This window comes from Salvelinus fontinalis, chromosome 33, assembly GCF_029448725.1.
Source record: "Salvelinus fontinalis isolate EN_2023a chromosome 33, ASM2944872v1, whole genome shotgun sequence".
Taxonomy (NCBI): Eukaryota; Metazoa; Chordata; class Actinopteri; order Salmoniformes; family Salmonidae; genus Salvelinus; species Salvelinus fontinalis.
This window is the reverse complement of record NC_074697.1, coordinates 25,970,447-25,995,221: the sequence shown is the minus strand read 5'-3', so window position 1 is coordinate 25,995,221 and position 24,775 is coordinate 25,970,447. Positions and strand designations below refer to the sequence as shown.

General features: G+C 43.3%; 1 protein-coding gene across 3 annotated transcripts in view; it reads left to right on the top strand.

Annotated features, from left to right (window-relative positions):
• The window catches only part of LOC129831878 (protein c-ets-1-B), a 43,676-nt gene extending 34,799 nt beyond the window's left edge, over nucleotides 1-8,877 (top strand). For all 3 annotated transcript variants that reach the window (XM_055895423.1, XM_055895422.1, XM_055895424.1), the window contains 2 exons: nucleotides 5,237-5,355; nucleotides 5,645-8,877. In XM_055895423.1, the coding sequence (XP_055751398.1) occupies nucleotides 5,237-5,355; nucleotides 5,645-5,860 (335 nt within the window). In that variant the 3' untranslated portion in view covers nucleotides 5,861-8,877. The remainder of the gene's footprint in view (nucleotides 1-5,236; nucleotides 5,356-5,644) is intronic.
• The last annotated feature ends 15,898 nt before the right edge of the window (nucleotides 8,878-24,775 follow it).

Genomic DNA, 24,775 nt, shown 5'->3' with positions numbered 1-24,775 from the left:
AGGTCTTTATTCCAGTGAGATTGCTAAGGCGAACACCGCCATGTTTAGTTTTGCCCAACCTAGATCGAGGCACAGAGACGGTCTCAGTGGGGATAGCTGAGCTGACTACACTGACTGTGCTAATGTCAGACTCCACTAAGCTGTCAGCCTGCTGCCTGGCCTGCACCCTATCTCATTGTGAAGCTAGAGGAGTTCGAGCCCTCTCTTTATTGATAGATAAGATGACTAAATGCAGGTTACAGTTTAAAAAATGTGCGATTAACTACAATAGGCATGGCCAAACATTCATCCCTGTTACTTCTTACAGGCGTGTTTATGCCACCCAACTGGGCCCTATGTTACATGTTTGCCAGGCAGTTGCAGCAGTTGTACATACTGTAGGTGTACCTCAATGTAACTGGGTCTCCGTAACTGTCAGCACAGCTTGTGGCTGAGAGCGTTTATATACACTCCTCTATATCAGCCTCTGTGGCACTGCAGGCCCAGAGTCATGCACTTACAGGAAACACTTGCTCTCAGCCTCTTCTCTTCTCTCCATCTCGCGTTGTCTTGCACTTTTGACTTTGTCATCTGCACCGTTTTATCTGTGGCCGCATCTCAACCAATTTTCCAGGTCGTCTTGGCAACCCGGGTGCAAACACAAAACGATACCTGCCCTGTGCACTTAACACTTGAGTAGATTTATCTGTTCATCTGTTATAGCCCCTTTCTTTCTACCTGATGAAAAAACTACTCTATCTTCTATTTAAACAGAAAGAAACACATTTTAGAAGTAAAAAAAAAGATCCAAGGTCTGGCACATTCTATTTTAGTATTCTTTTTATGAGGTTTTCAGTTCGTTGCTACTTAAATCCCTATTCACCATTTGACATTTTGGAACCTATACAGAAAAACCACATGATTTCACATGTGGAAAATCACATGATTTCACATGAAATTCATGTGGTTTTTCCGTAAGGGAATGGAATTCTCAATTTTTCAAAGTAGAGCTCATATACAGTATATAGACAGTGCATTCAGAAAGTATTCAGACCCCTTGACCTTTTCCACATTTTGTTACGTTACAGCCTTATTCTAAAATTGATAAAATTGTTTTTTCCCCTCATGACTCTACACACAATAACCCATAATGACAAAGCGAGAATAGGTTTTAAGAAATTCTTGCGCATTTATTACAAATTGTGTTTTTACATCTTGATTGGAGTCCACCTGTGGTAAATTCAATTGATTGGACATGATTTGGAAAAGCTGTCTATATAAGGTCCCACAGTTGACAGTGCATGTCAGAGCAAAAACCAAGCCATGAGGTCAAAGGGAATTGTCCGTAGAGCTCCGAGACAGGATTGTGTCGAGGCACAGATCTGGGGAAGGGTACCAAAACATTTCTGCAGCATTGAAGGTCCCCAAGAACACAGTGGTCTCCATTATTCTTAAATGGAAGATGTTTGGAACCACCAAGACTTCCTAGAGCTGGCTGCCCGGGCCAACCTGAGCAATTAGGGGAGAATGGCATTGCTTAGGGAGGTGACCAAGAAGCCGATGGTCACTCTAACAGTGTTCCTCGGTGGAGATGGGAGAACCTTCCAGAAGAACAACCATCTCTGCAGTACTCCACCAATCAGGCCTTTATAATAGAATGGCCAGACAGAAGCCACTCCTCAGTAAAAGGCACATGACAACCTGCTTGGTGTTTGCCAAAAGGCACATAAAGGACTCTCTGACAATAAGAAACAAGATTCTCTGGTCTGATGAAACCAAGATTGAACTCTTTGGCCTGAATGCCAAGCGTCACGTCTGGAGGAAACCTGGCACCATCCCTATGGTGAAGCATGGTGGTGGCAGCATCATGCTGTGGGGATGTTTTTCAGCGGCAGGGACTGGGAGACTAGTCAGTACGGAGGAAAAGAGCAAAGTACAGAGAGATCCTTGATGAAATCCTGCTCCAGAGCGTTCAGGATCTCAGACTGGGGCGAAGGTTCCCCTTCCAACAGGACAATGACGCTAAGCACACAGCAAAGACAACACAGGAGTGGCTTCGGGACAAGTCTCTGAATGTCCTTGAGTGGCCCAGCCAGAGCCCGGACTTGAACCCAATCAAACATCTCTGGAGAGTCCTGAAAATAGCTGTGCTGCAACAGTCCCCATCCAACCTGACAGAGCTTGAGAGGATCTGCAGAGAAGAATAGGATAAACTCCCCAAATACAGGTGTGCCAAGCTTGTAGCGTAACACCCAAGAAGAATCGAGGCTGTAATCGCTGCCAAAGGCGCTTCAACAAAGTACTGATTAAAGGTACTGAATTCTTGTGTAAATGTCATATTTCAGGTTTTTTTTTGTAATACATTTGCAAAAAATCTAAAAACCTGTGTTTGCTTGGTGGTATTGTGTGTAGACTGATGAGGAAAAACAACGATTTCATCCATTTTAGAATAAGGCTGTAAAGTAACAAAATGTGGAAGAAGTCTAGGAGTCTGAATACTTTCCTAATGCACTGTACATCTATGGAGACTGAGAAGCAATTTAAGGGGAAACAGTCTCTCAATAACTTTAATGCACTAGAAAGACTAGTCCTTTGGGGACTTTCTCCCCTCTGTATTAAATTGCAGTCACAAGGTCGCTAGTAGGGAAGAAGGGAAATGCCAGAATACACACTGTACGTCACTGACAACGTATACTTCAGATTGCTTGAAGCATTGCCTACATTTGGCATCTCAAGGTCATTTTTGATCTGCAAGGTTGTCTGTACTAATCAATTATGTAAATTACCTAATTCATGCATTAATCTTTTGATGATAATTGTATACTTACAGAGACGTACATTAGATGTAAATTAGAAATGTAAGATAAAGTGAAAGATAGATATAAACAATTGGCATGCCCTCATTGAAGCCTTTGACATTAGTATTATAAAGCCAGCTTGTGGTAAGATGTAGAATCTTAATTTGATCCACCCTGTTGAAGGAGAACTTTCCTGCAATGGTTTTAAAAGGCTTCTGAAGTTTGTAATTTCCACTTAGAAATTTCAGACTTGATTTTCCCTTATGAAAAATGTATCATCCCCTACAAAAATGTCCATTAATTATAATCCACATAATAATTCACATTTCCTGTTGCTGCAGGATTATTTTCCTGCTGTAGTAAACTGGCTCAAATTGAGATCCTACATCTGTAGGCTATTTGCTCCATGTCATCATGCATGCACGCATTTCTGCAAAGTAATTCACTTCCCTATGTGTACAATGATGTAGCATTAGATACAAAGCTACCATAGACTCATGTTCAGAGGCTAATGCATGTTCACATATTTTCATTGGAGTCAGAATATGTTCTCAGAGCTCAGAACTAAAGAGAAGAAAAGAAACATAAGACTTCAATATGCCTATGTCTAGCTGGCAACAACCATTGTTATTAACTGTTATCACCCTGTATCCTGTCCTGCAGCCAAGAGAAAGACCACCCCCATTAGGCCCCCAAGCAACAAATGCATTTTCTTACTATGTGAAAAATAGAGAGAATCTGCCAAAAAAGAGTAAGACGTGTATGTAGTATCTCAAATAGCTGTTGATGAAAACGTGTTTTGGCTTCCTGTCCCAGTAGCTGTGCACTGACAGGCACACACACGGTTCTCTGTCACACACAGTGATGAGTTGGTGTGATAAAGAAGGTGTGAGATAAGTGAGGCTCAGTCAGTCGTCAACTCAGAGGTTGACTGTGTTTCTCATCACCAATCACACTTCTGTCAGCTCTTGGGATGCAGCAGGCAGCCAGCCACAGTACCTTGGACAATTACAGCCTACTTCTCTCTCTCTCTCTCTCTCTCTCTCTCTCTCTCTCTCTCTCTCTCTCTCTCTCTCTACCCTGCATAGGCTTTACAGATGAGACTGTAGCCTAAGGGCAGATCCTTAACAGTACTATGAATGCCAGACCCCCACCCTTTCTCCACCGTAGATGTTTTTTCAATGAGGCCCATTGAGCTTGGAGGCTTTTAACATATTTTTGGAGATTTTTTGGGGGGGTCGCCAACATTTTCGTGTGAGCGCTCGAGGGGGTTGGAAACGGGCACTGTTGTATCATCCTTATGTGGGCCCACTGTTACAATAGCGGGATTCTTGGAATGTGACTTGATCTGGAGGATTATTTGCTGAAGTTTGGGTATTGCGTCTTTGCATTCATGTTCATAACTGAGTGAAGAGGGTAGAAGGCCTGGATTGAAAATGGCTTATTTTGCTTTCAAGTGTTCAACCCACGGTCCCATTTCTCTGAAAGCTTTGGTTTGTGTTGTATAAGGGTGCATTTATGAGCCAGTTCTGGGAGGTAACAGCTCTGCTCTGCTACAGCTTTGCTAAGCAGCCAGTGCATAGGCAGGTGTGATTTGAACTGAGTGGGGTTTTCTGTCTGTACAGAAAACCACAAGATCAAAGAGTACGGAAGCTTTGTTTTTCTCTTCTGCTACTCTTTTTCTTTTCAACACACATGTTGAAAAGCAGTAACCCCAGCAGTTCTGGTTGTCACATTTAGGCCATTTGTTAAGTCTACAAATATACAGTATATATTTTTTTATTCAAATTGTAGGTAATTGTATTAAACTGCTTTTATAGTATATTGCATTATCAGTGCATACCTGCACATTACAGAAGGCAACAACATTTATTTACCAATTAGATTAAATGTAATGTTTCTAATGGCTGATCTCTGGGAGTCTACACCACACACACACACACACACACACACACACACACACACACACACACACACACACACACACACACACACACACACACACACACACACACACACACACACACACACACATATGAAGACCCCCTCTTTTTTTAAACCACAGTGATTTCATTGCCATGGAATTCATACAGTCAGACAAAAATATGCTGTGAACTCCAGCTCCAGATACTGCAGAGGGAAAAGTGTACACAAAGGGATTCATGATGAATGGGACCCTTGTCTGTGAAAACACTGATTTCTCTCCACTATCTTGCCTTGTGCACGTCTGATTTAGAATTGAATATTTGTCTTTTTATAGTAGGAAATGAATGACCCTAAGATGAGTAGTTAATGAGAAGCATGAGGAGAACAGTCAGTCACAGATATGCTGTGTTTGCATGTGGCTGATGATGACATGTTCTGTAATACTGATCTGTATTATAGTGAAAACAAGACTGCTCTCTCTGTGTTCTAACCTTGTTCTCCTCTCTCTCCCTTATCCTGGTTCTGCTCTGCAGGCAGTGGCCCCATCCAGCTGTGGCAGTTTCTGCTGGAGCTTCTGACGGACAAATCCTGTCAGTCCTTCATCAGCTGGACGGGAGACGGCTGGGAGTTCAAGCTGTCCGACCCTGACGAGGTGAGAGGTCATGACCCCCCCCACCACTGACCTTACATGGCATGGGGGCCCAAAACAGTTAGACTGATGAGGTTGATGTCTTTTTAATGTGACGCCAACAACACTGTCATTTGCCTCACTTAGACTTAGAGGAACCTTAGTGGTATCAAGTACATTTAGCTACATTAAATATTGATCCATGTCAAGAGAAGACATGTACACGATAACACTGTATTGTGAGGTTAGTGCAGAGCTTTGTCTCAAGTTGGATACACAGTGTAACAGGGTGCCTTTTCCCTCTGTGACTCAGGTGGCTCGGAGGTGGGGGAAGAGGAAAAACAAGCCCAAGATGAACTACGAAAAGCTGAGCCGAGGCCTGCGCTACTACTACGACAAGAACATCATCCACAAGACATCAGGGAAGCGCTACGTCTACCGCTTTGTCTGTGACTTAAAAAGCCTGCTGGGATACACCCCCGAGGAGCTCCACGCCATGCTGGACGTCAAGCCTGATGTGGACGAGTGAAAACAGAGGGATGAGAGAAGAGAAGAAGAAGAGGAGAGTAAAGGAGCTGAGGGGACTGGGGCTCAGAGATTGATATTTACCGTCCGGTTAAAGGGGGCGTCCATTTTGAGACCAAACATGTTCATTCTTAACACCTAAACTGTGGTCTGTATCATTTTGAGCTGTTGTCAAACGATGTTCAGAAAGGAAGCACTATGCCAAATGTGACAATTCATAATTTGTTGCATTTGAGATAGATACAGGTATTACTTAGTAACTCAAGGCACATGGAAAGCTATCAATTAGAATAGAGTGGCCATTTAGCCTAAGTAGGACAAAAAACTGTCATTGAGGAAGAGGGCCAAGAGACAGTGAAGGATTCATCTTAGGGAAGGACATTGCATGGATGGAGAGTTCCTTCTATGGAATTTGTTGCCAAATAAAAAATGGAAAGTAGTGGAAGTAGGTCACTGTCTCTATGCCACTGCACACAATAGGCATTGGGTAGAGTTCTCAGCTTGGACCAAAAAAGTATTTTTATTTTTTACCGTTGTTTCAGAAGCATAATGTTTGTGCCAGTATTATCGTTGAGATTGTACTGTTGAGTCTCAGTCCGACCAGGGTTCCCCCGTTTAGTTTTTTTTATGCTGATGAAGCTATTCTGAAACTAAACATTGCACCGTTTAAGGCTAAGTTAGTCCTGTCTCCTCTCTGCGAAAGCCCAATAACTGAAACATGCTGATTTGGTTATACAGACGACACTAGACACTGGCCTTTTTACTCATTTTCATAGGTTGGATGGAGAGTAACTTACTCATACCAAGAGCAGTTGATAGACAACTGAAAGTAACCGTTGCTTTAAAACTGACGCTTTCACCTTTGCACATTTGCCGCTTCACTATAGAAATATACTGTCTGCCACCAGGACTTTGCAGATTGCATACATTACTGTCCTGCCACCAGTAATAAAAGTCCTTAGACACCCTTTCTGTGGTGAGTTTTGAAAGTATTTGGACATAAAAGAGACAAACGTGCTCAATCTGTATATTAAGTGGTTTTCCATGCCCCCATTTTAGCATTGTTTTAGACGAGAACAAAGAGGGAGGGACCTGTTGTCAACAGATTGAATTGCGAGCCATGTACATGAGGGATTGGTTTTGTCGGAAAGCTTAGGAATGTAGAGTATACTGTATTTTTGTGTGTTATGTGGTGTTCTCTGAATGAAGGGAAACTGCCATAGATAGGTAAGGTATATCGAGGATGCATTATGGTAGTAGGATGAAAAGATAAGGGTTCGAAGCAAGGAGTATAAACTTTGGATGACTGTTTGAATAAGAGGACTGGGTGGTTTTGGGAGGGAAGCGTGGAGTTGTGAAGTTAAAGAGAATGATCATCATTATGGCATGAGGATGAGATTAATGCTTGTGCCGCTGCACAGCTTGGAGGCTTTTGTTAACTGAAGTGTTTGTATTGATGCTCCCTTTCACCACTTTCGGAGGAGGTAGAGATCTATAGAAAACAGGACTACCATAAACAGTTGGGCTAAAGGACTACTTGGAGAGATGTGGCATTATATGCTATTTTCTTACCATGCTTTGTACATGCTTTTCTATTGTTTCTAAGACAGAAGGACATCCTATTCAGTATATGGAATCGATAAATGAAATTATATGCCCTGAATACTGTATGTACTTGTGCGGCTTGTTCCCACTGGTTGTCGTCAGTGGGAACATGACTGTACGCAGGCATTAGGGGAAAAGCCGAAGTCAAGAAATATCATCTTAAAATACAAATGTTATTGTTTACAGTGGCTGAATGTTACCCATATTGATGAAAATAGGTTTTGAAATGTCTATTTGTACAGATTGTATTTCATAACGCTTTATTAAGACCCAGATTAAACAAATAAGCAAGAGACAAAGCAGGAATAATAACCAAACCCATGTGAGGTCTAGGCGATAGATAGGGCTTTGGGTATGTCCACCATCTTGGAGGACAGGGACCGTTATTCCCTCACGTTCAAAGTGTTGTTTCTGCTTTGATCTTTTGATTTGTTGGAAAGCACTCAGCGTTAGGACTCAGCGAAGAGATTTGGCTGGACTGACTGTAGTTCCCCCTTGAGATTATAGGAAAGCGATATCTTTCCATATTAGTTACGTTTTAGTTGGGCAACTGACCACAGAGTTGGTACTTCAAGTGTCAGTCAGCATAAACACACACACACCCACACACACACATGTAATTGTGTAGAAAAGATTGAATTCTCTTGAACAAATCAATCCACCCAATCTCTGTGGTTCCGTCCTTTATGCACGCTACATTTCCAGGATTCACATCACTGTTTGATTATTACTGTTCAGATGTTTTTACTTCAAAGAATGTTTTTTTTAATGTTAGGACAACTGTTCAGATATTTAAATATATGCTTAACTTGTTGTTGACGATGCCTTCCAGCTCCAAGCCAGTCACCATTTTGAGTAGATCAGAATATAATATCTTTGTCTGTTTAAATGGAACATATACTGTGTCTGTTTGGACTTCAAAGTCAAGTTTGTTTCAGTAAATGTCATATACGTTAAGTTGTAGACACAAGTATTGCACAGCTATTTCTAAATGGACTAAATACATACATACACAGATACCTTAACATATTACCATATCTCAAACTGATCCATTAGGAAACCTGTTTTGTTATGGATGGTGTTGTTTTTTGTATATTTTATAGTGTTTCTGTATTTTTGTTAATGAGATACTTTTTATGTATTTAGTTCACAAACATTTGAATATTTTTCAATAATTTATATTTTATAAAAGAAAAAGACACAGACAGCTGGTGCTTTCATGGGAAATAAAGGTAGCACAGGAAAAAATGTAGCGATTTTCTTTCGATATAGAGAATAGACCTTTCTGTTAAAGAAAAAGGCTGATGCTGGCCCATCATTGATTTCTGCTGGAAAGTTTTATAAACTGAAGCTTCTATTTCTTAATGTACTTTAAAAAAAATTGTCATAAAAATATATGTCAACAAATATTTCATACTTTTGTGTGTATTGTGTGGTTATTTCTTCTGATATTACCAGAGCAAAAAAGGCTTTTGAAACGTTACATCTATACTGTAACTTACAGTACATTGAGCTCTTAACATGAAAGAAATCAGAAATTGCAGTCATAGAAATTGCAGTCTTAGTCAGCTCTTTGTAAACACAATAAAAGTAGATACAGAATTTTCTCCTGTACACATCATTATCCTCAAAATATTTCTGTGTACTCATTTTAATAACTACCTGGGCATATACTAGGCCTATACACATCACACATTGCATATTAATAACTCACATCCAAAACCTACCTGAGCAAGTCAGTATCTCACTCAACCATGATACCACTTAAGACTGTGTTTACACAGGCAGCCCATTTCTGATCTTTTTCCTACTAATTGGTCTTTTGACCAATAAAATCTGGTATTTTCACATCAGATCTTATTCAGAGCTGATCTGATTGGTCAAAATACCAATTAGTGAAAGAAAAGATCAGAATTGGGCTGCCTGTGTAAATGCAGCCGAATACAGTACATCTACAATGTGCAGATTAATAGTATGTGTTGGTCTCAGTTTGGGCCTGGTGGCAGATCCAGGTCCCCTCTGAAAGGCATGCTGGGATGTCGCTTCCACGGCGATGGGTGATGTCAAAGCAGAAGCAGGCACACTGGGCCCATTCATGTGTTTGTAACCATAGGGTCCTAGCAATTCCACTTCAAATAAAAACCATACAGGCCATGGCCCGCTCCCCAGCCGCTGCCCTGGCCGACACAGCACAGCTGTCTGGCTCCTATAGAACAGCACACTGGATAAAAGGCCAAGGACCAGTCCCAATACAGACTAGTGTTTTCATCCCACTGTCACAGAATGGTCTTTACCAAACTAAGCTTGATCAGTTATTGGCATAAAAATGAAAAATGTTGTATTCCTTTACTGGGATGATAATGTATAATGGCTTGGTATGAGATGTCACATCAGAACAGAGGCTAGACCTTGAAATCCGTACCATATTTAAGACGTTTTGTACATCAAAAACCAATTAGGAAGATCCTTGCTGAGATGTTCAATAGCGTGCAATATGCTCATGGTTCAAATGAGCTGTAGGGAACAAGCTTAGGTTAGAACTTGACTATTAAAACTATAGTCTCAGACTCCTTAACAATGGTATCATTTTTACTGGGACTTGGATGCAACATGACTAAAACGTCTCGTACCTGCAACTTTTTATAAATACAGTAGACAGGATGTAGATGCTGACACTCACGCATGCACGCATACGAGCACGTACACACAGACACACTGGCTAATTTTCTAATGGACTGGAGGAGCATGTGCAGAGGGTGGCTTAGGTGATGCAGGTGGCTCTTCTAACATTTACGATTCCACCCCGTGGGCCTGTGATCCAGACCAGACACTATAACCAGGCCCCTCGTGCCAAAGAACCCGGAACAAAACTCAACACATCATGATACCATTCACACCTGTTGGTTTCACATCCAAAGAGAGAGAGAGATAAAGCACTCAGATGAGGTGTGGACTTCACATGGTAATTTGTTTGTATCTCACTCAACTCACAGACCCCCAAAACTAAATCACTGCTAAATAGAGAAAAGAGAGAGAACATAACAGCGGAATAGAAAAGTAAACCGTAGCGCCTGGTGGTGGCACCAAGATGTCAGGAGACGGAGATGTCTGCCTCCCTGTCTGAGACCCCATGTCGCTCACAGCTTACTCCACTCCAGAAATGGAGAGAGACGCATTTGTCAGACTTCAACCCAAATATTTATCTAAAGGCCTCGCTTGCGAAGCTTCATCTGTCTCCTACGCCTAGTCTTTTAAACAGGAGTGAGAAAGGAGGAGGAGGATGAGGATGAGCATGAGGAGGAGGATAGAGCACACTAAGGTTCAGACTGAGATAGCTGCACTACAGAGGTTGGTGAATTGTGTTGTTCAACACGGTTCAGGATGACATGTTGTTAAGATGAAAAGACTGAGATGCAGGGGAAGAATAGAGTAGGAGGAGGATAGGACCTTTGACTGGCTCTGTGCTGTGTTTACTGCCATTAGATTCTCCTAACCACCGGACCGTACCAGGCAAAACTCCTAGCCCTATTTAGTAAGCACTCTATGTTGTGCAGGCCTATTGCGTAGTTGGTTAAGCAATTTGTCTAGGATGGTAGAACCCATAATACCTCCCTGATCTCTGCCTCTCTCAGTACTTAATCACAGCTCCTCTGTAGGGAGAGAGGGAGAGTGTGACGCAGACAGATACAGCTCACTGCTTCCATTACGCAGAGAAGGCATGAAATATGACCAACATTCCCCTTGGCCCCCCATTGGCAGTAACACAACAGAGTTGGTTCTATTCTGGTCTTATTGTTCTCCATGGTAGAGTTTGCTTGTTTGAGTTAATATGGACCCAGGGTAGGAGTGGTGTCTGGGGAACACATAAACACATTGGTCCATGTCCGTTTCAAGAGACACTATCTTTTCCAACGGTCTGACCCTTCTCATGGTTACTGCTGTGACCAAACATCATTCAGAGACGAAGGATTTACACAATCACCACAGTTGTCAGAGACTGAGTAAACACCCAGAAAATAGTGACACTTTTAAGATGTTTGACATTTACGGAACATTCATGTAATTAACAAACTTGATTGACATACAAAAGAAGACATTGTATTTAGTATGACTTCCCACTCCGGAAAAAGGAGGTAGTCAATCTCCTGCTTTTTTTCTTTTCATTCTCATTCATCTGTGTGTATTGTGGTGGAGGAGATGGGTTGACCCACATGTCATTGCAGGTGGAGGACTGTATTATACAGGTTTATGAAGGTCACGGCTGGGGCATCCTCAGCTTGGGCTGCAATTTGCATTTTTATTGCTGTTGTCGCATCCCCAGTTAATATGCCATTGACTCCCAAAGGCACCCCTGGTCCTCGTGGTAGCCCTGCTGAAATGAGAGGCAGTCTTGGGGCTGGTGGACTGCCCGCCCTGCATTCATGAGGGCCTGGGTACCAGGGACCTGGCATTCTGGGCAGGAAATGGAGTGGCTTCACATGGTAATGTGGACTTTCCATTAGTAATGGTGATTGATTTACAACCCAGGCACTACAGTACCTGTCAGATACAGGGCCACACTGAGGGGGTTGGCTTCATTGTGAGGAGGTGAAGGAGTAGATGTGTGTTTGAGGAGGGAGTGGAGTGGTCTTGCCCGGTTAAGGGGAGAGTGTGGAGGGTTGGTGGGGTGAAGGGATGGTCGTGAATGTGTGGAGCCACTCTCCTGCATTGATTACAAAATGTCTTCTCCAGACCACAAGAACAAAGGGGAACGGTAATACGCTATAATTTATTTTCCTGAATAAAGGTCATTTTCAATTCTGGTTCTTAAGAGGCCAATTTATTACTTGACTTGAATACAGACACTGCATTTGATATTTATAGGTCTAGAAGCGTTTCAGTTGGACATACTGTAAGAATGTGATTCCATGCATGTGTTCCTCTGTCTGTACAAGTGGATTGTGTGTGTGTGAGCATGCACGGGTGTTTGTGTGTGTGTGTGTGTGCAGCTGGATTAGAACAGGTTTTGGTCACTGTCCAGTTGTAGGACCGAATGTTTTCACTTCTCTTTTACAGCGGGTCGGCTGGGATTCAACAACTTTCCCAGGACATCTGCTCAGAGCGCCCACGTTAGAGCCCTTGGCCAATCAGACGGCATTGAACGCCCCTCAGACCAGTGTGTGCGTGCTTTGATTGGCAGCTGGAGCCAGGGCCCAGAAAGGGAAGGCCTGAGAATTTTCCGAAACATTTTCATCTCTGCCTTGGTTCTCGCCAACATCTGCTTCCAATCACAGTCAGCGAGTAGCCCCCCCATCCCCCCAGTCTGGCTTTCTTACAAACACACACCAGTCCCATGCTGGCCACCCCCTCAACCCCTGCCACTGCTGCCGCCCACCCCTCAAAGGCCCACAGTCCTCTCGCTTTCTGCTATGGACCCTCCACTCCCTAGCCCTCTCTATTCCCCCTCGCTTCTAATGACTCCTTGCATTACATTCATGATGAGGAAGATTTTTTCCATGGTTAGGATTTGAAAGCTTTCAAATAACCTTCAACAACTGAGGGAAGTGTTAATTGTCTAGCTTTGTCTCAGGTTCATTAAGTCTGTCAGCAAATTAAGTTGATTTCATTACATATGATAAAGTCATTATTACAAATCAAAACAATATTATCTTCTAATGTCCTTGGTAAGAAATATAACTGGCTTGAGAGGAGATGTTTTCCATTGTGGGTGTGAGAGTTGTGGGTGGGTGAAGAGTGAGTGGATCAGATACGAATGTCTTAAATTAAGGTAAAGTGAACACACAGACACTAACACACTAACACACACGCACACACACAGCTGCATCATGGAACTGCTGCTCTCAGCACCCCACTCCCACCCTCTCCCTGAGAAAACAGAGTCAACCCTTTTCCTTCTTCACCAAAGCCCCATGGCTTCCACTCTCTGTCTTTTCTCTTTCTTCTTGTATGTAGCTTGCCTTTCCCCCTTTACTAATGCTTCCAACCCCTTAGCCCCTCCCCCTTAATTAAACTACTTCAGCCTCATGTGTGGTCAGTTGTAGCTCTTCTTGCGTGACTTTCAAACATGCAGATTGAGTCAATAAACAGTGAAAACCCTGCTTATCATAGCAGGCACTTTCCATACATATTCAGAAATAAGCATGGTGAATAACTGTAGTCTAACAAAAACACACAATCTAAGGAGCTCTTACTGGAGTTCTCAGCGGCATTCGCAGGAGGTTGTCTTACTGTATTACTTCTGCCTCTGAGGCTTCAAGGCTAAACATGGGAAACAAGTTTCCTGGAGAGAAAAGTTAGTCAGAGAAAGGTTAAGGATTTTTCCAACTCCCACTAACATGTGCTGTACAACCTGTACTGTGCAGTACATGTGCTGTTGACAAACAATGAATGTCAAATTCTGTACATCAATAAATCAAGGGCAATGAACACTGTAGCTGTGATGCCAGTAGTGAACCACAACCTACCATCATTTAGTGAACAGCCACTGATAAAGAGTATAACAAACATGTTAGCTCTAAGGCACAAACACAAGTCATGGGTTTCTAGTGACCTAAGATGTAGATACAGACTGTTCTTGAGCTTCCTTCCCATTGACCTTTGACCCTTAACATCATTGGCTCTCTGGCCTGCTCCTGCTGAAGCTGTTGTGATTTAGTGCCCAGTAGTGCTGACTGCTCTTCCTGGGTAATCCAGGGCCTGGCCTGGACCTGGCCTGGCAGTAAATCTACTGTCTCTGTCTAGGGAGATAGGGTCAAACTGCAGACAGGGTTCTTAGGTTGTATCCTTTGCCTAAGACATTTTCTGGTAAATCGCATTGATTCAACCTAGACTGAATGCAAGTAAAACATTACGAGAGATATTTTGATGGACCGTCTTCTTGCCTGTATTTCCTGCACAGGCACTTGTGAAAGTAGAAGAGTTGAGTAAACCTTAGGTTACTTCTGACTGCGGGAATTGAGGTCTCCTTGGCAGAGAGCAGAGCTGAGGAGGCAGTAGACAGGCAGGTCATGTTTGGTCTATGGTCTCTGGTTACAGTGGTCTCTCACCCCTCCACCTCTCATCACTTCACCAGTCTACTCTCACCGTCCACCAGCCTCTCAGAGGTGGCAGTAATAACAAAAATAACAAAAATAGAACAACACGAAACAGTCCTGTCAGGTGCAGAAACACAAACCAGAAAATAACTAACCACAAAAATCATGTGGGAAAAAGCTACCTAAGTATGGTTCTCAATCAGAGACAACAATAGACAGCTGCCTCTGATTGAGAACCACACCCGGCCAAACAACAAAGAAATACAAAACATAGAAAATGAACATAGAATGCCCACCCAAATCACACCCTGACCAAACCAAAATAGAGACATAAAAAGCTCTCTGCGGTCAGGGCATGACAAACGCTTCCGCAATAGGGATTGAATAGAGCCCTAAGTATCTTTCAATATTTTTAAGGCTGATTAATCATGTTATAAATTTATAATACATCTCTATAGCTACTTTACAAATGGCTCCTCAACTGAAGCTAAAGGACAAACCGGGTGACACTTTAAAATGTAAGCAGTTTAGAAAATAAAATGCAAAATCTTCACAAAGTCTTACTTTGATTTAAAACACTAGAAAGTTACAGCAGATATTGTCCTTGTGAGGAATTCAACCCTCCCTCTCTCTTCAAATGGCCACACTGAGTAAAGTAATCTGTGACAACCTTTGGCATCTCAGAGGTTAAAGCTTTGTGGGAAAGGACAAGAGCATTTAGAGTTTGTGTGAAGGCAGACATACACAACATGAATGAACTCACACAACATTAATTAACACATTTTCTTGCAATAACACATTAAAATATATCCTCTCTGCTTTGAGCCATAAACTGGGTTGCATGTAAACTTACACAAGAAAACATTCCTAAATTGATCGGTCTGCTGGCCGGTGGCTTTGCCAGTGGTTAGGGCAGCCAGGCCGGCAGGGGAGAAGGCCACTGGGACTTGGGAGGTGCTCTGAGTGGTTTGCTGCCCATGAGTGGGCATCTAGATGGACAGCTATGAGCCCTAAACTGGCAGAAGATGGTCACAAGCAGAGTTGCATATCATTGCTCTTTGGGGTTGCAGTTGCTAATGGAAATACAATGTTCTTCAAGGGAACTCTCAAGAGCTCCTAAAGGTCAGAGATCATAGTCACTCTTACGTTTTCATTTATTTATTTTCTGTATTTAAAATGTCACAACCTTACTGTTGTAATATGGAAACATCTGAAGGAGTTGATAGACAGGCGATTATGGCTAGATAAGGTTTCAGTTTGGCAAGAACATGGAAACATGGTCTCTTTTCACTGTAGTTCAAAGGTTAACACTGTCTACATTTGGTTTCTTGAAGTCATTCCTGGAGTCGTTTGACCCCCAAGCTCTAAAGTTAGTCAGTGGCACATTTTTTGCTTGTTCAGAACACACAACAAAATCATCATCTCCCATGGCTATTTTCAGTGGAAGGCAAAATTCTACAAACCCACAGTGTACAATACCTAGAATTAAGCTTGGTAAGTCCCACCACTTCTTTCCAAGGAAGCTGAAATCATGCAATCAACTAAGCCATGTTGCCAGTAGTATTTTTCCACAGAATCGTTCTACATGACTAAGTAGACACATCAGGCCACTCTTACTTCTCTCACTGTCTCAGTGTGATGTCACAAGATGGCACTGTCCAAGATGACACTGTCCAACAAGATGGCACTGTCCAAGATGACACTGTCCAACAAGATGACACTGTCCAACAAGATGACACTGTCCAACAAGATGACACTGTCCAAAAAGATGACACTGTCCAAGATGACACTGTCCAACAAGATGACACTGTCCAAGATGACACAGTCCAACAAGATGACACTGTCCAAGATGACACTGTCCAACAAGTTGACACAGTCCAACAAGATGACACTGTCCAAGATGACACTGTCCAACAAGATGACACTGTCCAAGATGACACTGTCCAACAAGATGACACTGTCCAACAAGATGACACTGTCCAATATGACACTGTCCAACAAGATGACACTGTCCAAGATGACACTATCCAAGATAACACTGTCCAACAAGATGACACTGTCCAACAAGATGACACTGTCCAAGATGACACTGTCCAACAAGATGACACTGTCCAAGATGACACTGTCCAACAAGATGACACTGTCCAAGATGACACTGTCCAACAAGATGACACTGTCCAACAAGATGACACTGTCCAACAAGATGACACTGTCCAAGATGACACTGTCTAAGATGACACTGTCCAACAATAGGACACTATCCAAGATGACACTGTCCAACAAGATGACACTGTCCAAGATGACACTGTCCAACAAGATGACACTGTCCAAGATGACACTGTCCAAGATGACACTGTCCAAGATGACACTGTCCAACAAGATGACACTGTCCAACAAGATGACACTGTCCAAGATGACACAGTCCAACAAGATGACACTGTCCAAGATGACACTGTCCAAGATGACACTGTCCAACAAGATGACACTGTCCAAGATGACACTGTCCAACAAGATGACACTGTCCAAGATGACACTGTCCAACAAGATGACACTGTCCAACAAGATGACACTGTCCAAGATGACACTGTCCAACAAGATGACACTGTCCAACAAGATGACACTGTCCAACAAGATTACACTGTCCAACAAGATTACACTGTCCAAGATGACACTGTCCAAGATGACACTGTTCAAGATGACACTGTCCAAGATGACACTGTCCAACAAGATGACACTGTCCAAGATGACACTGTCCAACAAGATGACACTGTCCAACAAGATGACACTGTCCAAGATGACACTGTCCAACAAGATGACACTGTCCAACAAGATGGCACTGTCCAAGATGACACTGTCCAACAAGATGGCACTGTCCAAGATGATACTGTCCAACAAGATGGCACTGTCCAAGATGACACTGTCCAACAAGATGACACTGTCCAACAAGATGACACTGTCCAAGATGACACTGTCCAACAAGATGACACTGTCCAACAAGATGACACTGTCCAAGATGACACTGTCCAACAAGATGACACTGTCCAACAAGATGACACTGTCCAACAAGATGACACTGTCCAACAAGATGACACTGTCCAAGATGACACTGTCCAAGATGACACTGTCCAACAAGAGGACACTATCCAAGATGACACTGTCCAACAAGATGACACTGTCCAACAAGATGACACTGTCCAAGATGACACTGTCCAACAAGATGACACTGTCCAACAAGATGACACTGTCCAAGATGACACTGTCCAAGATGACACTGTCCAAGATGACACTGTCCAACAAGATGACACTGTCCAACAAGATGACACTGTCCAAGATGACACTGTCCAACAAGATGACACTGTCCAAGATGACACTGTCCAAGATGACACTGTCCAACAAGATGACACTGTCCAAGATGACACTATCCAACAAGATGACACTGTCCAAGATGACACTGTCCAACAAGATGACACTGTCCAACAAGATGACACTGTCCAAGATGACACTGTCCAACAAGATGACACTGTCCAAGATGACACTGTCCAACAAGATGACACTGTCCAACAAGATTACACTGTCCAAGATGACACTGTCCAAGATGACACTGTCCAAGATGACACTGTCCAACAAGATGACACTGTCCAAGATGACACTGTCCAACAAGATGACACTGTCCAATATGACACTGTCCAACAAGATGACACTGTCCAACAAGATGGCATTGTCCAAGATGACACTGTCCAACAAGATGGCACTGTCCAAGATGATACTGTCCAACAAGATGGCACTGTCCAAGATGACACTGTCCAACAAGATGACACTGTCCAACAAGATGACACTGTCCAAGATGACACTGTCCAACAAGAAGACACTGTCCAACAAGATGACACTGTCCAAGATGACACTGTCCAACAAGATGACACTGTCCAACAAGATGACACTGTCCAACAAGATGACACTGTCCAACAAGATGACACTGTCCAACAAGATGACACTGTCCAAGATGACACTGTCCAAGATGACACTGTCCAACAAGATGACACTGTCCAACAAGATGACACTGTCCAAGATGACACTGTCCAAGATGACACTGTCCAACAAGATGACACTGTCCAAGATGACACTGTCCAAGATGACACTGTCCAACAAGATGACACTGTCCAACAAGATGACACTGTCCAACAAGATGACACTGTCCAACAAGATGACACTGTCCAAGATGACACTGTCCAACAAGATGACACTGTCCAAGATGACACTGTCCAACAAAATGACACTGTCCAAGATGACACTGTCCAACAAGATGACACTGTCCAACAAGATTACACTGTCCAACAAGATGACACTGTCCAACAAGATGACACTGTCCAAGATGACACTGTCCAACAAGATGACACTGTCCAAGATGACACTGTCCAACAAGATGGCACTGTCCTAGATGATACTGTCCAACAAGATGGCACTGTCCAAGATGACACTGTCCAACAAGATGACACTGTCCAACAAGATCACACTGTCCAAGATTACACTGTCCAACAAGATGACACTGTCCAAGATGACACTGTCCAACAAGATGACACTGTCCAACAAGATGACACTGTCCAAGATAACACTGTCCAAAAAGATGACACTGTCCAAGATGACACTGTCCAAGATGACACTGTCCAACAAGATGACACTGTCCAACAAGGCGACACTGTCCAACAAGATGACACTGTCCAAGATGACACTGTCCAACAAGATGACACTGTCCAAGATGACACTGTCCAACAAGATGACACTGTCCAACAAGATGACACTGTCCAACAAGATGACACTGTCCAAAAAGATGACACTGTCCAAGATGACACTGTCCAACAAGATGACACTGTCCAAGATGACACAGTCCAACAAGATGAAACTGTCCAAGATGACACTGTCCAACAAGTTGACACAGTCCAACAAGATGACACTGTCCAAGATGACACTGTCCAACAAGATGACACTGTCCAACAAGATGACACTGTCCAACAAGATGACACTGTCCAACAAGATGACACTGTCCAATATGACACTGTCCGACAAGATGACACTGTCCAAGATGACACTATCCAAGATAACACTGTCCAACAAGATGACACTGTCCAACAAGATGACACTGTCCAAGATGACACTGTCCAACAAGATGACACTGTCCAAGATGACACTGTCCAACAAGATGACACTGTCCAACAAGATGACACTGTCCAACAAGATGACACTGTCCAAGATGACACTGTCCAAGATGACACTGTCCAACAAGAGGACACTATCCAAGATGACACTGTCCAAAAAGATGACACTGTCCAACAAGATGACACTGTCCAAGATGACACTGTCCAACAAGATGACACTGTCCAAGATGACACTGTCCAAGATGACACTGTCCAACAAGATGACACTGTCCAAGATGACACTGTCCAACAAGATGACACTGTCCAAGATGACACTGTCCAAGATGACACTGTCCAACAAGATGACACTGTCCAAGATGACACTGTCCAACAAGATGACACTGTCCAACAAGATGACACTGTCCAACAAGATGACACTGTCCAAGATGACACTGTCCAACAAGATGACACTGTCCAAGATGACACTGTCCAAGATGACACTGTCCAACAAGATGACACTGTCCAACAAGATTACACTGTCCAAGATGACACTGTCCAAGATGACACTGTCCAACAAGATTACACTGTCCAAGATGACACTGTCCAACAAGATGACACTGTCCAAGATGACACTGTCCAACAAGATGACACTGTCCAACAAGATGACACTGTCCAAGATGACACTGTCCAACAAGATGACACTGTCCAACAAGATGGCACTGTCCAAGATGACACTGTCCAACAAGATGGCACTGTCCAAGATGATACTGTCCAACAAGATGGCACTGTCCAACATGACACTGTCCAACAAGATGACACTGTCCAACAAGATGACACTGTCCAAGATGACACTGTCCAACAAGATGACACTGTCCAACAAGATGACACTGTCCAAGATGACACTGTCCAACAAGATGACACTGTCCAAGATGACACTGTCCAAGATGACACTGTCCAACAAGATGACACTGTCCAACAAGATGACACTGTCCAACAAGATGACACTGTCCAACAAGATGACACTGTCCAACAAGTTGACACTGTCCAACAAGATGACACTGTCCAAGATGACACTGTCCAAGATGACACTGTCCAACAAGATGACACTGTCCAACAAGATGACACTGTCCAACAAGATGACACTGTCCAAGATGACAGTGTCCAAGATGACACTGTCCAACAAGATGACACTGTCCAAGATGACACTGTCCAAGATGACACTGTCCAACAAGATGACACTGTCCAACAAGATGACACTGTCCAACAAGATGACACTGTCCAAGATGACACTGTCCAACAAGATGACACTGTCCAAGATGACACTGTCCAACAAGATGACACTGTCCAAGATGACACTGTCCAACAAGATGACACTGTCCAACAAGATGACACTGTCTAACAAGATGACACTGTCCAACAAGATGTCACTGTCCAAGATGACACTGTCCAACAAGATGACACTGTCCAACAAGATGACACTGTCCAAGATGACACTGTCCAACAAGATGACACTGTCCAAGATGACACTGTCCAACAAAATGGCTCTGTCCTAGATGATATGGTCCAACAAGATGGCACTGTCCAAGATGACACTGTCCAACAAGATGACACTGTCCAACAAGATCACACTGTCCAAGATTACACTGTCCAACAAGATGACACTGTCCAAGATGACACTGTCCAAGATGACACTGTCCAACAAGATGACACTGTCCAAGATGACACTGTCCAACAAGATGACACTGTCCAATATGACACTGTCCAACAAGATGACACTGTCCAACAAGATGGCATTGTCCAAGATGACACTGTCCAACAAGATGGCACTGTCCAAGATGATACTGTCCAACAAGATGGCACTGTCCAAGATGACACTGTCCAACAAGATGACACTGTCCAACAAGATGACACTGTCCAAGATGACACTGTCCAACAAGATGACACTGTCCAACAAGATGACACTGTCCAAGATGACACTGTCCAACAAGATGACACTGTCCAACAAGATGACACTGTCCAACAAGATGACACTGTCCAACAAGATGACACTGTCCAACAAGATGACACTGTCCAAGATGACACTGTCCAAGATGACACTGTCCAACAAGATGACACTGTCCAACAAGATGACACTGTCCAAGATGACACTGTCCAAGATGACACTGTCCAACAAGATGACACTGTCCAAGATGACACTGTCCAAGATGACACTGTCCAACAAGATGACACTGTCCAACAAGATGACACTGTCCAACAAGATGACACTGTCCAAGATGACACTGTCCAACAAGATGACACTGTCCAAGATGACACTGTCCAACAAAATGACACTGTCCAAGATGACACTGTCCAACAAGATGACACTGTCCAACAAGATTACACTGTCCAACAAGATGACACTGTCCAACAAGATGACACTGTCCAAGATGACACTGTCCAACAAGATGACACTGTCCAAGATGACACTGTCCAACAAGATGGCACTGTCCTAGATGATACTGTCCAACAAGATGGCACTGTCCAAGATGACACTGTCCAACAAGATGACACTGTCCAACAAGATCACACTGTCCAAGATTACACTGTCCAACAAGATGACACTGTCCAAGATGACACTGTCCAACAAGATGACACTGTCCAACAAGATGACACTGTCCAAGATAACACTGTCCAAAAAGATGACACTGTCCAAGATGACACTGTCCAAGATGACACTGTCCAACAAGATGACACTGTCCAACAAGGCGACACTGTCCAACAAGATGACACTGTCCAAGATGACACTGTCCAACAAGATGACACTGTCCAAGATGACACTGTCCAACAAGATGACACTGTCCAACAAGATGACACTGTCCAACAAGATGACACTGTCCAAAAAGATGACACTGTCCAAGATGACACTGTCCAACAAGATGACACTGTCCAAGATGACACAGTCCAACAAGATGAAACTGTCCAAGATGACACTGTCCAACAAGTTGACACAGTCCAACAAGATGACACTGTCCAAGATGACACTGTCCAACAAGATGACACTGTCCAACAAGATGACACTGTCCAACAAGATGACACTGTCCAACAAGATGACACTGTCCAATATGACACTGTCCAACAAGATGACACTGTCCAAGATGACACTATCCAAGATAACACTGTCCAACAAGATGACACTGTCCAACAAGATGACACTGTCCAAGATGACACTGTCCAACAAGATGACACTGTCCAAGATGACACTGTCCAACAAGATGACACTGTCCAACAAGATGACACTGTCCAACAAGATGACACTGTCCAAGATGACACTGTCCAAGATGACACTGTCCAACAAGAGGACACTATCCAAGATGACACTGTCCAAAAAGATGACACTGTCCAACAAGATGACACTGTCCAAGATGACACTGTCCAACAAGATGACACTGTCCAAGATGACACTGTCCAAGATGACACTGTCCAACAAGATGACACTGTCCAAGATGACACTGTCCAACAAGATGACACTGTCCAAGATGACACTGTCCAAGATGACACTGTCCAACAAGATGACACTGTCCAAGATGACACTGTCCAACAAGATGACACTGTCCAACAAGATGACACTGTCCAACAAGATGACACTGTCCAAGATGACACTGTCCAACAAGATGACACTGTCCAAGATGACACTGTCCAAGATGACACTGTCCAACAAGATGACACTGTCCAACAAGATTACACTGTCCAAGATGACACTGTCCAAGATGACACTGTCCAACAAGATTACACTGTCCAAGATGACACTGTCCAACAAGATGACACTGTCCAAGATGACACTGTCCAACAAGATGACACTGTCCAACAAGATGACACTGTCCAAGATGACACTGTCCAACAAGATGACACTGTCCAACAAGATGGCACTGTCCAAGATGACACTGTCCAACAAGATGGCACTGTCCAAGATGATACTGTCCAACAAGATGGCACTGTCCAACATGACACTGTCCAACAAGATGACACTGTCCAACAAGATGACACTGTCCAAGATGACACTGTCCAACAAGATGACACTGTCCAACAAGATGACACTGTCCAAGATGACACTGTCCAACAAGATGACACTGTCCAAGATGACACTGTCCAAGATGACACTGTCCAACAAGATGACACTGTCCAACAAGATGACACTGTCCAACAAGATGACACTGTCCAACAAGATGACACTGTCCAACAAGTTGACACTGTCCAACAAGATGACACTGTCCAAGATGACACTGTCCAAGATGACACTGTCCAACAAGATGACACTGTCCAACAAGATGACACTGTCCAACAAGATGACACTGTCCAAGATGACAGTGTCCAAGATGACACTGTCCAACAAGATGACACTGTCCAAGATGACACTGTCCAAGATGACACTGTCCAACAAGATGACACTGTCCAACAAGATGACACTGTCCAACAAGATGACACTGTCCAAGATGACACTGTCCAACAAGATGACACTGTCCAAGATGACACTGTCCAACAAGATGACACTGTCCAAGATGACACTGTCCAACAAGATGACACTGTCCAACAAGATGACACTGTCCAACAAGATGACACTGTCCAACAAGATGTCACTGTCCAAGATGACACTGTCCAACAAGATGACACTGTCCAACAAGATGACACTGTCCAAGATGACACTGTCCAACAAGATGACACTGTCCAAGATGACACTGTCCAACAAAATGGCTCTGTCCTAGATGATATGGTCCAACAAGATGGCACTGTCCAAGATGACACTGTCCAACAAGATGACACTGTCCAACAAGATCACACTGTCCAAGATTACACTGTCCAACAAGATGACACTGTCCAAGATGACACTGTCCAACAAGATGACACTGTCCAACAAGATGACACTGTCCAACAAGATGACACTGTCCAACAAGATGACACTGTCCAACAAGATGACACTGTCCAACAAGATGACACTGTCCAAGATAACACTGTCCAACAAGATGACACTGTCCAAGATGACACTGTCCAAGATGACACTGTCCAACAAGATGACACTGTCCAACAAGGCGACACTGTCCAACAAGATGACACTGTCCAAGATGACACTGTTCAACAAGATGACACTGTCCAAGATGACACTGTCCAACAAGATGA